This window comes from Limulus polyphemus, unplaced genomic scaffold, assembly GCF_000517525.1.
Source record: "Limulus polyphemus unplaced genomic scaffold, Limulus_polyphemus-2.1.2 Scaffold3169, whole genome shotgun sequence".
Classification (NCBI taxonomy): Eukaryota; Metazoa; Arthropoda; class Merostomata; order Xiphosura; family Limulidae; genus Limulus; species Limulus polyphemus.
Window position 1 is genome coordinate 28,988 of NW_013668779.1, and position 13,167 is coordinate 42,154.

General features: G+C 30.2%; 1 protein-coding gene across 1 annotated transcript in view; it reads left to right on the forward strand.

Annotated features, from left to right (window-relative positions):
* The window catches only part of LOC106468800 (UPF0668 protein C10orf76 homolog), a gene marked incomplete at its 5' end in the record, with an annotated part of 40,588 nt that extends 27,891 nt beyond the window's left edge, over nt 1-12,697 (forward strand). Inside the window, 5 exons of the mRNA XM_013929238.2 lie at nt 2,369-2,495; nt 3,468-3,543; nt 4,772-4,850; nt 6,887-7,003; nt 10,316-12,697. Of these exons, the coding sequence (XP_013784692.2) occupies nt 2,369-2,495; nt 3,468-3,543; nt 4,772-4,850; nt 6,887-7,003; nt 10,316-10,408 (492 nt within the window). The remainder of the gene's footprint in view (nt 1-2,368; nt 2,496-3,467; nt 3,544-4,771; nt 4,851-6,886; nt 7,004-10,315) is intronic.
* Between the last annotated feature and the right edge of the window lie 470 nt (nt 12,698-13,167).

A 13,167-nucleotide genomic window follows, 5' to 3' on the forward strand; every position in this document is an offset into this window, starting at 1 on the left:
GTGTAAATATGCCTTACAGTTTCTTTTACTGCACCATGCTGTTTGTAATAGATGTGATTGTGGACTATTGTATTATTTTGTATTAAGTATCACATGGTCCAGTGGAATGATATAAGGATGTGTAAATATGCCTTACAGTTTCTTTTACTGCACCATGCTGTTTGTGATAGATGTGATTGTGGACTATTGTATTATTTTGTATTAAGTATCACATGGTCCAGTGGAATGATATAAGGATGTGTAAATATGCCTTACAGTTTCTTTTACTGCACCATGCTGTTTGTGATGGATGTGATTGTGGACTATTGCTCTGCAGCTCATTTCTCACCAAAGGAATCTTTTATGCACTATCTCTCACCTCTTTACATACATTCCACAGTCCATCAGCCATGCACGTATGATAACTTCCAAAGCCTTACTTAACCCTCTTGCTATGAGCAGGTCAAAGTGTGCGTGTCACGACTATTTAGAGAGTTGCATTCAAAATTTAATTAAACTACTTTATTATCATGATATACAAATAAACTTGGCATAAAAACATGGTTAATAAACCAAAATTTAATGTTATATAAGTTTTTAATTTTATGAAGAAATATTTTTAAAAATCCTCAATCTTACTCTAGTATGAGAATTGTGACATTTGCTTTTTAGATAGACCCTATTCTGTACTTTATTTACCACTCTTCCAAGAAGTATGGAATTTAACAATTAATACTATATTATTTATAACTATTACAATGCCAAGATTTTGATCTATTGAATGATGTATTATGTTGTTTTCATTAAATAGAGTTGTCTATTTTGTTTCCAATTCAAACTTTATTCCCCCACATCGATGAGCTTAGCTGATTTTTAACAGTTCTTATTGCTAGAAAAATTATGATAGTTATAAGATATTGTCTGCTTTTTATGTTTTATTATTCTGTGTTTTTAAGTGTATTACTTAATTAACTTAAATATTATTTAGTATAGTGGTACCATTAGTATAAAAAAGTAGGGTTAAGTTTCATCAACAGTTGACAGCAAAGAAAAGGAAACCCAGGTATGTATTATATTTTTGGTTTTTCATGTGTATCTTTTATTTATTAATATAAAAGGAACTAAGATTTAAAAATTAGAAACTTATTAGGTTAGATAAGGTAAGATAAAGAATATTAATAAAAATTTCATGAGATACGGTTGCGAGCAGCTCATGAGTAGGTTATGCATTACATAATTCAATAGGGAAAAGTGAGGTACATTTTTGCCAAGTGATTTACAACTTGTGTGGTTTGATTATTAGTTAGACATTGTTCAAAGGGCAATAAAACAATAAAATTTAAATAGAAATAGATGTATACTGTTACAGCTTTAAGCTATTGAAGATAAACAACAAGTCTAATTTCCTGTAACAAATTGAAGTCATTCTATAAATAAAAATGGTAATTTAGATTTATCTTGTATTTTTTTTATAGTGGTTACAAGGTTTAAATTGACAGAGTTAGGGTAGAGAAGATAACAGACAAAATATAAACTTTTACTGAAAAAAAAATGCTTGAAATTTATTTAGGAGGTTTTAGAGATTACGCAAATGAAATTTGATAATTTCCAGATGAAGGAAAGTATTTTTTAATATTAATATGAAAATCACTTTGCACTCAGAGCAGTCAACACTTTAACTCCACATATTCATGGAGAAATCTGTAGTAAAAATAATTTGTTAGAAATTTTATTTTATGTCTATAAAAGACTTGTAATGCTTACTGAAAGCTTGCAAAATTTGTGAAGATACACAAAACATATTAAAATTTATAGAATGGAAACTCTAAAGGTCAATTTGGGGTCAAGATTTATGTTGAATCGAATGAGCCCGCAGTTCTAATGAAGACTCTTATGTTAGCTCTGTTTTTGTGTTGCTTTTAGCTGTGAACTGTTTAACTTTTTACATGCTGTGTGACTGGTAAATAGTCATGAAAGAGCCTGTTTTGTTTGAATCATACATTGCTTTTCCAGTTTAGTTTAATACCACAGATATCTCTTTGTTCAAAATAATATGTTTCTGCCTTGCGTGCTCTTATAGTCATGAAATAGAAGAATTATGTTCTGTAAATTCTTGTAATCTAATCCTCTCAGAAAGAGTCTATCTCAGGCACCATCTGCACTTACAAATCACCATTATTCAACTGATCTCCCACAAGAGAGTAAGAGCTTTTAACCTTTATAATCACATGCCTGTGAATGACAAGTGGCTAACTGATTTGATATGTTATCATAGACTGTGAACAAACCCTCTGTATTTTTCAAGACCATAAGGTGATATATATATGGATATTTTGACATTTATTAATTTCTTGGTACGTCAACCTGTACTTTTTTTAATGTTTACCAGGTGATAAACATTTTCAACCTCTTCATTACTTTTGGAGACACATTTCTTCCATCTCCAACTAGTTATGATGAGCTCTATTATGAAATAATTAGAATGCATCAAGTTTTTGACAACACATATTCTATGGGTAAGCATTATTCATTTTGTTCCAGGCTAATCATTGTAGATAAATGGTTAAAGAAGAACATTCTGTAACACAGGTTGGACTTTAAAGTATTCAATAACACATTATGTTATGGTGACCCAGAATAGCTTTAAAGAACTAAATAAATAAGACTACTCAGTCATCATCTTATGTTTTTCAAAACACTAACAATACCAGTCATGAAATTTACCAAGATTTCTTCAATGCCAAATAAAAATCAGAAGAAAATAGATCATTCCATCTTTAGTCATTGTTCTGATTGGCTATGATATTTCTGGCTAGCTAAATTTCAGTATAAGTAGGATTTTTATTTCTAGTACACATGTTTATTCAAATTACTTTGTGATGCATGCATTTTGAGTATTCTATATATTTATATGTCATTGTTCACCCATTTGAATAAAAGTGATTTAAAATGTGGTTCAACTTGTCTGTTCAGTTAGACTTACTTTTGAAAAAATATGCAATATAATGATTGTTTTTAATTCCCAGCAAATCTCAAGAAATCATAAATTATAGAACTATTTTCTTACTGAATAATCAATAAATGTTTATTTATGCATCATTAATTTGTATTTATTGGGTTAAAATGTATATGGTATATTAATTTTTATTATGTTTCAATTATTTATTATGAGGATTATTGCCAATTATTAGCTTAGTATATTGATTTATGACTAACCTAAATCTCCTGTAGTAGTTTGTGAAATATTATTGAGATTATGTACAAAATTATCAATAACAATGAAATACCTAACTAATGAATAATTGCATAATCTTAGTTAGACCAGCAATATTAAATTACCTAGGTTATTTTGTGGGTTAATGTTAGACTTGATCTACATAGGCTGCTTGCTTTGATTGGAAGTTATTAATAAATATTTGAAGTAGTTTTTACAAGTGCTTATATTTTGATTCTTTGACAAACAAAAGAATTTCTGTATCTTATTTTAGCTTTGCGGTACACAACAACTGGTGGAAACTGGAAAGACTCAGCAGCAAAACTCACAAATAGTTTAGTCAATATCAGGTACTTCCAGAAGCTATGCAAGTTGTTTTGTATCTTTAATTTTATCATTTTCTTACCCTTCAAAAGAGAACCGTTTATATTTCTATTGTTATTGCTAGAAGTTGGTTTTCCTCTTCCATATGTAAAAGTTAAAAGGTTATTATCACCTTTAATAAACATTTGCAAAATCATTTAGCTGTTTATCATAAGGTCTTTTGTGTTGTCTTTTTCAATGAGATGTACTTACCATTATTAGCTTGTTCTGAACATGGAACCAAAGAGGTGTTTAAAATGTGGTTACAACTGCTCTGTCTCTTAGTACAGCTAGGTGATAAAAATATTATTTAACTAAAATTAAATAAATACACAGAGAATAATTTGACAGCGTGTGCTGATTAGGGCTAATGATAGATTAACAGGCCAAAAATAAGGTCGCACCCGTTCTCCTAATGGAGTTACTGAGTAGCTGAAGCCCTAAGATAATCACTTATGTAGTCTATCATTAACACAAAGCCTCTTTGTGACTTAGTCAATGATATTCTTACCAGAAGATAAATGTTGCTTTGATATACCATCATATAGGCTAAGTAACAATGTTAGTAGAATGTTAATTAAAAGTGTCAATGTGTCAGCTATTGATGTAGCTCCTAATTTAGTTGATATATTATGTATTTGTATAAAATGATTGCTCAAATTGTGAACAAAGCTTGCTAATCAAATAAAAATAACATGGAAAACACCAATCATGTGTCTTAATACACAGGATAGTTTTCTTCACTACTAGTATTTTAATAGTTTTAACAGATTATGAAACAAGATTGTTCAAATTAACCAATCAGTAAAGAAAGGGAAAACTGCCAAGTAATGTGTTTCTTGACCTACAAATTCAAAATAAATGTCAGTGCCCTAAAAGTGCCATTAGGAACTTATAGTAGACCAAAATGTACCTTAGCTGACTGCTGAAGTTGAATAATGTATATATTTTTTATAATTTTTATTTATGAAGTAACACTTTTCTTTGAGAATTAAAGGTTTTTATGTAGACAGTTTGTGGTTAATAGATTAATATTTGACTGAATTTCTTTTCTTTTTTTTTTAACTAGTTTGATTTATATAAACATTTTTTGAATAAAAAATCGTTAGTATATTTTTTATGTATTGTGCTAACTTGCTAAATATGTATAAAATAGCTTTAATACCATGTTATTATATAGATTTGAACTGCAATCAAAGATTAATGTTCTTTTAGAGCTATCATCAACCATTTTTCTCCCAAAATTGACTCTTGGGCTTCAGCCAACTACATCTCAACTTTAACTGAAGAACAGGTGAGAATTACTTCAAGGTGTGGTTATTTGGTAATGCTTGTGTAAAGTATACATTATAGTTACATAATAAACAGTTTTTACGAGTAAGTATCACAAGATCTGCTTATGAAAAGAAAAACTAAATCAGAAATTTCAACTTCTGGCAAGTTTACAAAATATTTATGGAAATGGAAAATAAGGGAGTAATTTTCTAGACATACAAACTTCAAAATTACATCATTATATTAATGCTTGGATAAATAATATCAGAACATCTGCTTTTTCATCTTCCAAATTTTTAAGTCCACAACTGGCTGTATAAATTGTTCAGCCATTTCTTATAAAGAACATTATTTCTTGCTGTGACTTTGTCATACCTGATTTTTATGTTTTTATTCTATTTATTGCAGTGAAGGAAGTGTATAAAAGTCACCATTTAATTTAATCTAACATGAAGTTAAATTTTTTTTATATAAACATTCGAATATCTATTTGATATCTATCAGAAGATGTTGTTATTGCAAAGAGAGCAGATGTGGTTTAGTGATTATTGTGTTGGGTTGCTGATTGAAGGGTCAGGATCATGACATGATGCTTTTGAACATCCTCTGCACTTTCAGTTGTTTTTATATGAAAGTGACAATCCCATTTTTAATTCAAAGATACAAAGCTCTTTTGATGGCAAGTGCTGATAATAAACTAGAACAGTAAATGTTTTTTTGAAAACAAAGACCATTGTTGGAATGCCCATCATGCTAATTCTTCACAATAGTTGAATTCCTCCAGTGGAGTCATTGTTGAGAAGGATCTTGTTAGAAATTCTTACTGAACTCCCCAGACAAAAATATCGACTGACAAGTGAATCTCCACTCATAAAGATAGAATATTTGAGTATTGACTTTTACTTCACCACTTCCACCTGTTGATGTAAAGGTAAGTTTCTTGAGATACACTGTTCAGCCTGATATTCCAAACCCTCTGCATTGTTTCCATTCTCAGTGGTTTGAACACTGCAGAACATCTCTTCATAGTTTTTAATGTGAACTAGTTGCATTGCCAAAAACCATGAAAGCTTTGAATTCAGTGTCAGAATGAGCCATGTTTTGTCAATTGCTATAGGTTCCACCTCTCTTAGTTTAGATCCTGTCACAAATGGTTTGAGGATAAAAAGGTTAAAAACGATTAATATTCTCAAGAACATCTTGTATCCTGAGATAAGGAAAGCAGTGATGCCTTTTCAGAACAAAGTTATGCTGCTGTACTCTGTTACTGTAGGAATGCAACAGATATATCTGTTCTACTTGCACACACTATTGCCCTCCATAGAGAGACAGGTGGATAAATCTACTTCTCTGTTTGTATCAGTAACACCAGTGAGTAATAGGAACTAGTTTCATTGTTCCCAAGGGACAATACCATAATTTGGTCTTGTCCTTGCTATCTAGACCTACCATGAAGAAAATCAAGAAGGATGGTAATAAATTAAAACACGAAAACCCTTCTTCTGGATCTTCTCGGCAATCTGGGTTAAAATAGTCATGCTAATACAGTGGAAGTGTTAAGATTTGTATGGTAATTTAGAAGACTTCAAAACCTGGATCAATTCCTATAATTCTCTGTGTTCTCTTTGTGGAAGACTTTAATCAAAAATAAAATAATTTGTTGCTTCTTTTTTTTTTCATTATGATAATTTCAGAAAAATATAACTAGTAGTTTTTACAAGAGTTGTGAGATGATTCTGCCTTATGCTTATTGTTGACCCTCAGGTGTGTATAGTCACAATCACTTAGTTAACACTGTGAGATGGTGCCTTCATATACTTTATTTATTGTTACAATCGCTTAGTTAGCACTGTGAGATTATGTCTTCATGTGCCTGTTGTTGACACTCATATTTATTGTCACAGTCAATTAGTTTGCAAGGAAAAGTTTTAACTGCTTTGGCCATATTATATTAGTTTATACTTGCATCTTACAATATATTTCAGTTGCTTATTTGATGTTTTATGTACTGTTGTTTTTGATCTTATGAACTATTAAATGTTTACTATTTCATAGGTGCTGGAGGTTGTACGGAACAACTATGACACACTGACACTCAAGCTCCATGATAATCTTGATCAGTTTGAAAGATATTCAGAAAAACCCAAAGAATCATCATTTTTCACTCAGATGGTAAGCAAATGGTTCATTTCATTTTTTCTTACATAAGTAGACTTTGGGTTTTATGTGTGAAAAAAGAAAAAGTTGTATGAATTGCAGATTAACTATATATATAGGATTCGGTCGGCAAAATCAAAATTGTTTCTTAAGTGCTATATCTTATCTAGAAGCTGAAGTATGGTTTTAAAACATAAAATTTTAGAAATATAAACTGCTGGGACAATAAAACTAAACAACAGATATCTGTATACCATCAATTACAGAGAACTGTCATGCTTGTCTGTCTTCACTTTTGTCACAAAGGTTATAGTAGAACACATCGAAACTTCAGCCTTAAACTCTGATAAAGATTTGATGACAGTTTTATGTATTTTTGACTATGATAATGAAGATAATCATTTATCTTCAAACCTACTGAATTCACTAGACTTCCTCATCCAATATACTTTTGAACAAGAGTGTAGTGGCTCTTTGCTGTTTTTTAGATGCTTTGATTATAAGTTGTGCGAAGAACACCCTTGTCTCGGGTGTTTATCCTAAACTCAAATGTACAGATAAGTATTTGATTTTTGATTCTCATCATCCAAAATCTCACCAAAAATACTGTTGTTGACACTTTAGAAAAGCTTGCAAATAACTTATGCACTCATTCTAGCTAAAAAAACAAATAACATGTTACTAATCCAACAGCAAAATTGTTATAGCAGTTATTTTCAAAAATGTGCCTTAATTTGAAAAAACTATTAAAATTTTGCTCACAAATGTACATTTTATGATGTTTTTATAGCCTTTTTTTTTCATATTCTAGGTACTACTGATAAGTTAACTTGAATAATTAGCTCAAGTGCTGCTTATAAACCCTGCAGTTCCTTGTGACAAGATCTTGTTCATTCTAAAAACAGAAGCACGAGAAAAAGCTGGAATTGTATATTATATTGACTGATTCATCTTAACTAGGTGAAACAGACATATGTAAAAATGGACTTAATTAACTTAAATGAAAAATTTTGAACTCTGTGGTACCTAAACACAATTCTTTGATTTATCACAAATTAAATTTTTTTAAATTGCTACCAACTTCACTAATTCGGCTTTCTATAAGAACATTACTCCAAATGATCAACATTTATTGAATACTTATTTAAGTCATTACCCCTTTCCCGTGTAGGAGTCTTTATTGTCTTTGTACATTCTGGGCATGTCATTGCCATCTTGTGGTTTATTTTTGTATGTACATAGCTCTAGCATTTATGTTTACTTTTAGCAAACCCTTAACAAAAATACCCAAATTTATTAATTTGCATCCCATTTTCTTTTAATTCATACTCAGATTTACCCCCATTATTAAGCTCATTTTCTAACAGTGATGTGAGTGTCAAAAGAAATTGTCTCTATTTTCAGTTGACATTAGATAATTTAGTGCCCAAGTTTAGCTGTAGCGAATGTTTTTTTAGAAATTGTTAGTTTAAGCTACCCATACATTTCAGCTGTTTAACATATTGAAATACATTTACTATTATATTAGTGTTATTTCATATCTGAGGTACTAAGTAGGCCATGATGTTCAGTGTTGCAATATAGTAGATAGTACTTCTAAAGCTCATATGTTTGGTATTTTTTTAAAATCTGAGGTCATGATATTCACTGTTGCAATATAATAGGTAGTTCTAAGAAAGATTATATATTTGGTGTTATTTCACATCTATGGTACTAAGTGGCTATGATATTCAGTGTTGCGATATAGTGGGTTAACAATGACTAGAAAATTATGAATCTACTCTGTAGACTGAGGGTCACGAGTTTGAATCTCCGTCCCACCAAACATGCTCGACCTTTCAGCCGTGAGGGCGTTACAGTGTGTGGTCAATCCCACTATTCATTGATAAAGAGTAGTCCAAAAGTTGTCAGTAGGTGGTGATGGCTAGCTGCCTTCCCTCTAGTCTTTCACTGCTAAATTAGGGAAGGCTAACACAGACACATAGATACATGCTATGTCCATTATAGTAAGATTAGTTTTAGTAGTAACATGATTCACAGTAATGTTATTTATGTGGTGCACAACCTTCTTCCCTTCCACACACGAAGAATGGGGAAAGCATCTTTTTTTGTCTGTGTACAACCACTTTTTCATTTATTTTTTGTGATTGCTCTATAACATTTGTTTACACAACATTTTTGTGTGAAACTGTTTACACAATATCTTTGTGTGAAACTGTTTACACAGTTTCCTTCAAAAAGGATATGAACATAAAATTACTGTTATAGTTTATAGTCTTCTTCAGGGAGACCAGAATTCCATTTCAGTCTATATGTTCGTAAACAAAATTTCTGGAATTTATCATTCCATTCACAATGTATATTATCTTTGTAAAAGAGGGCATACATGTGCCATTGCTACCACAGTGCTTTAACCTTGTCTGGGCTTATTAACAACCCTTTTATAACATTATCTAGATGTAGAGCTTCTGAATACACATCTCCAGCATAAAACTAAATAGTTACTTTGTATTTGAAACTACTCTAATTTGAATGTTTTCATATAATTCATGTTTAATAGACTATGTATTTATGCACTTGTTGCAGGAAGTCATCAGGGGTTTATTGTGACAGTTTATTTGTTCTTGATTTTCTGGTAAAATATACTAAATCATTTCACATATCTTATACCTTTTATAATTCAGAAATAAGTATGGTGTTCTTCTTTTATTACAAGTATTATAGGTAATTAATTCATTCCTTAGAAAATACTTTAAAGGAAGTCATTTATTCTATTTAAATAATGTATAGTGTAGAATATACTTTGATAGAAGTTGTGTGTTATAGTTAACTATTGTATAACATAGGAAATACTTTAATAGAAGTTGTGTGTTATAGTTAAATAATTTAATTTGTAGAAAAGGCTTTAGAGAAAGTTGTGTTCTCTGAATAACATGTAAAACCTTCCTTTTATTAAATTATTTATTTTTACTAGAAAGGAAAATCTTTCAATTTAACTGAAAATTCAAAAGAGGCTCAAAATAATCACTAGAAAAAAGGTAGTAACATTTTTGCCAAGGTTTTCAACAGCTGATTAACTGAATTATAGATTACTTTGATAACTTGACCAGAATGTTAGCCATTTTTATTCTTCTTGGAGCATATTTAACCCTCTTTTTTTATATTTTCAGATTTCATTATGTTGTAGCTCCATCTGTGTGTTATTTTTAGAACTAATTATTGCAGTACCCATTGTTATTTCTAACATGGACAAACAGTACTTGTGTTTTCTGTTAACAACATAATAATAATAGTGTTCTGTCATAATACATTTTTTTATTTCATCAGGTACGAAGTGTTGTGTCTGAATACCAGCAATCTCTCAACTTCACTTCTCTGGAGCAGCAAAATCTTCTTCAGGAATTTTCAACCATAACATAGTTGTGCAAATTGTATCTAGGTTTTTTTAACCATTCATTGTTCTCTTCAAAATCTGTTCTGCATTATTTCTAAATATTACAGTAAGCTGTAATAAAATAGGGGAATTTAAACCTTACATTTTTGTGTTTAAACTTCTTAATGCATGTTAAGCTTGTGAAAACTAACATACTATCAGATTTAAACCAGTTTCAGTGCAGCTTTCTCAAAAATATCTGTTTCGTTTCCTTTTGGAAAAAACATTGCAAGTATTTTTTTAATCATTATAAATTTCAAAACCATTACCTTATTTGCATACAATTTCATGAATGTTGCTTGCAAGATGTTTAAAATAAAAAGAACTTTCTGGGCTTTTGTTATGCTTGAATGTATAATTGTATCATTACAGTCTTTTATTGCAGATATTTTATGTAATACTGATTTTATAAGACATTGTAGGGTTCAATGGGCAGTGCCATCAATAATATCTATTTGCTTTATTTTGAAATTTACAAATTCAGTCACCTTTTACAAAACTAATGTGTCTGTAAATTACGAAAATAATAACAATGATAGCAGTATGATTGTAAAATTAATTACTAGCTTTATCGTCTGTTTTATTCAAGTGCTTTTTATGCTGTAGTGGCTCTTTGTAATCAGATACCCATTTTCTGTAACCAACTTTCTTAGCAGTAACAAGTTGAATGCACTTAACCAGACTAACTTCTCCAATAGTTGTGTTCTTTAAGAAACTTTTCTTGTGCAATAACAATGCTTGATGGTCAAGCTCTTGTTTCCATTCTAACCATGTACAGTTTACATGTAGCTTTGATTGATTTCATGCAACAAAAATTGGGGTCTGTAGTAGTTTTCAATGTATTATATCCATAGCAGTAGTTTGACACCAATCTTTCTGGAATATAAAAACATATTGCATGCATAAGTAGCTGAAAATACTGTTAGTAAAACTCATCACAAGCAGTATCCCGTCAGTTTGAATTGGATGATCTTATTAGATTTTTTTAAATTAAAAATAACAGTAATTATTATTTTTAGCTTTAGAAATTTCACACACATATATATATATAGATTACTAGTTTTTTACCATAAAAATGAATTATTTTTTTACAAATTCAATGCTGAAAAAATTACAACAACAGACAATATGTTGCTTTATCTCTGAATCTATACATTTTATGAGAATGAGAGCCAAAATTAAATCTTTAAGATTTTTATTATTAAAACAAGATATATATGAACAATTAGCACACTTATGTGGGGGATTGAAAACTAAGCATACTAATGGATTCCAGTTGTAAGTGCAAGACCAGGTTAAAAACACTGATTGAAGATTAGATAAAAGGATACTTTAACACATAGGTGTTTTATGTAGTTAGAAAATAAGTCTTTTTAGAGTTAGTTTATGCTGTCTGTTTAGTTGTAAAAACATAAAAGTGAACCATACTTGTACTGTAACTCTGATTTTCTATTGTCAGTGTATTGAGGTATCAGGAACATAATGATTATATAGCACCATAGTGAAATTATTTTCTGTGAAAGAACATCATCTAGAAATTAAGTAAAGTGTTTAGCACTTAGCCACTAGTGAAAGGTGTGTTTGGTTTTGTTAATCTCTTCTCTTTTTTTTCTCTCTATGACAACAGAAGTCCTCTGGTTCCGAAAAGATAAGTCCTTGAATAGTTCCATGATCATTTGTTTTTTGAACAAAAAAATTAAGTTCCAAGCTAATTCTATATAAAGCAGTTCGCACTATATAAATTTCTGTGAAAGTTAATGAGATCATCTGACACTAATCAAGTAAGATCTACTGAAGACAGAGGTAAATAACTATAATGATTATTGATTATAATAAACCAAGCAAAGGGATTACACTAATCTGATGTCCACACTTAAAGCCAAATAAAGCTGCATTTTGTGACTCACGATTTGGAAATTAAACCTGTAAGTGTTGCTATTTATAACCTCTACCGTGTACATTTATGTAAATTCTACTTTAATTATATATGCAAGAAAAGGCTTCCTACAGTAAGAGCCAAATGAAGGTAACTGAGAAGAAGCTAAGCATATACTGAAGTAGTTGTAGTTTACATACTGTGTTATTGCATCTGAACTTTTTGTATCTCAATGAAATTCAGAAATTAGGGCATTAATCAGTTTGATGGGCTGCCATAATTGTTGTGACCTTTAAAGTTGGCAGTTTGTAAATAAAAATCCTGTAAATAAGAAGCATTGATGGTGATGGAAAGATGTAGTAGTTCTACCCAATAAATAAATAAAACATTTTCTAATTCATTTGTTGAATGAGTTATTCAATATTCAGTCAGCTATTTCCAAAGGCAGGTGAAATATTAAGAAAAGTATCGTTTAAATATGATCCAGACAGATGGTATCACAAAATACACAAACCCTGTTAATCTAGCAAGATTTACCAAGTCCATTGTCACTAACATCAGGGAAGAAGAATGTACACTTGATGTAAAATACAAAAGTCACTAGAAATAGAAATTGTATCTTTAATTATCATTGTTTGATCAAGATACTTCATCCATTATGAAAATACCTGGAATGTCTTTGTGATTGAACATTTCACCTAACCGCACAAAGTTTATAACATGTATAACTCTTGTATAATAGCTGAAGTTTACTCATATGTTCTCTATCGTTTGAACTGGTATAAACAAACGATCATTGAAATCTTTACACTTTCAAATAACCTAGGCCTGGAAAATGTGGTTGACCAGTTTAAAAAAAATGTACTTTCT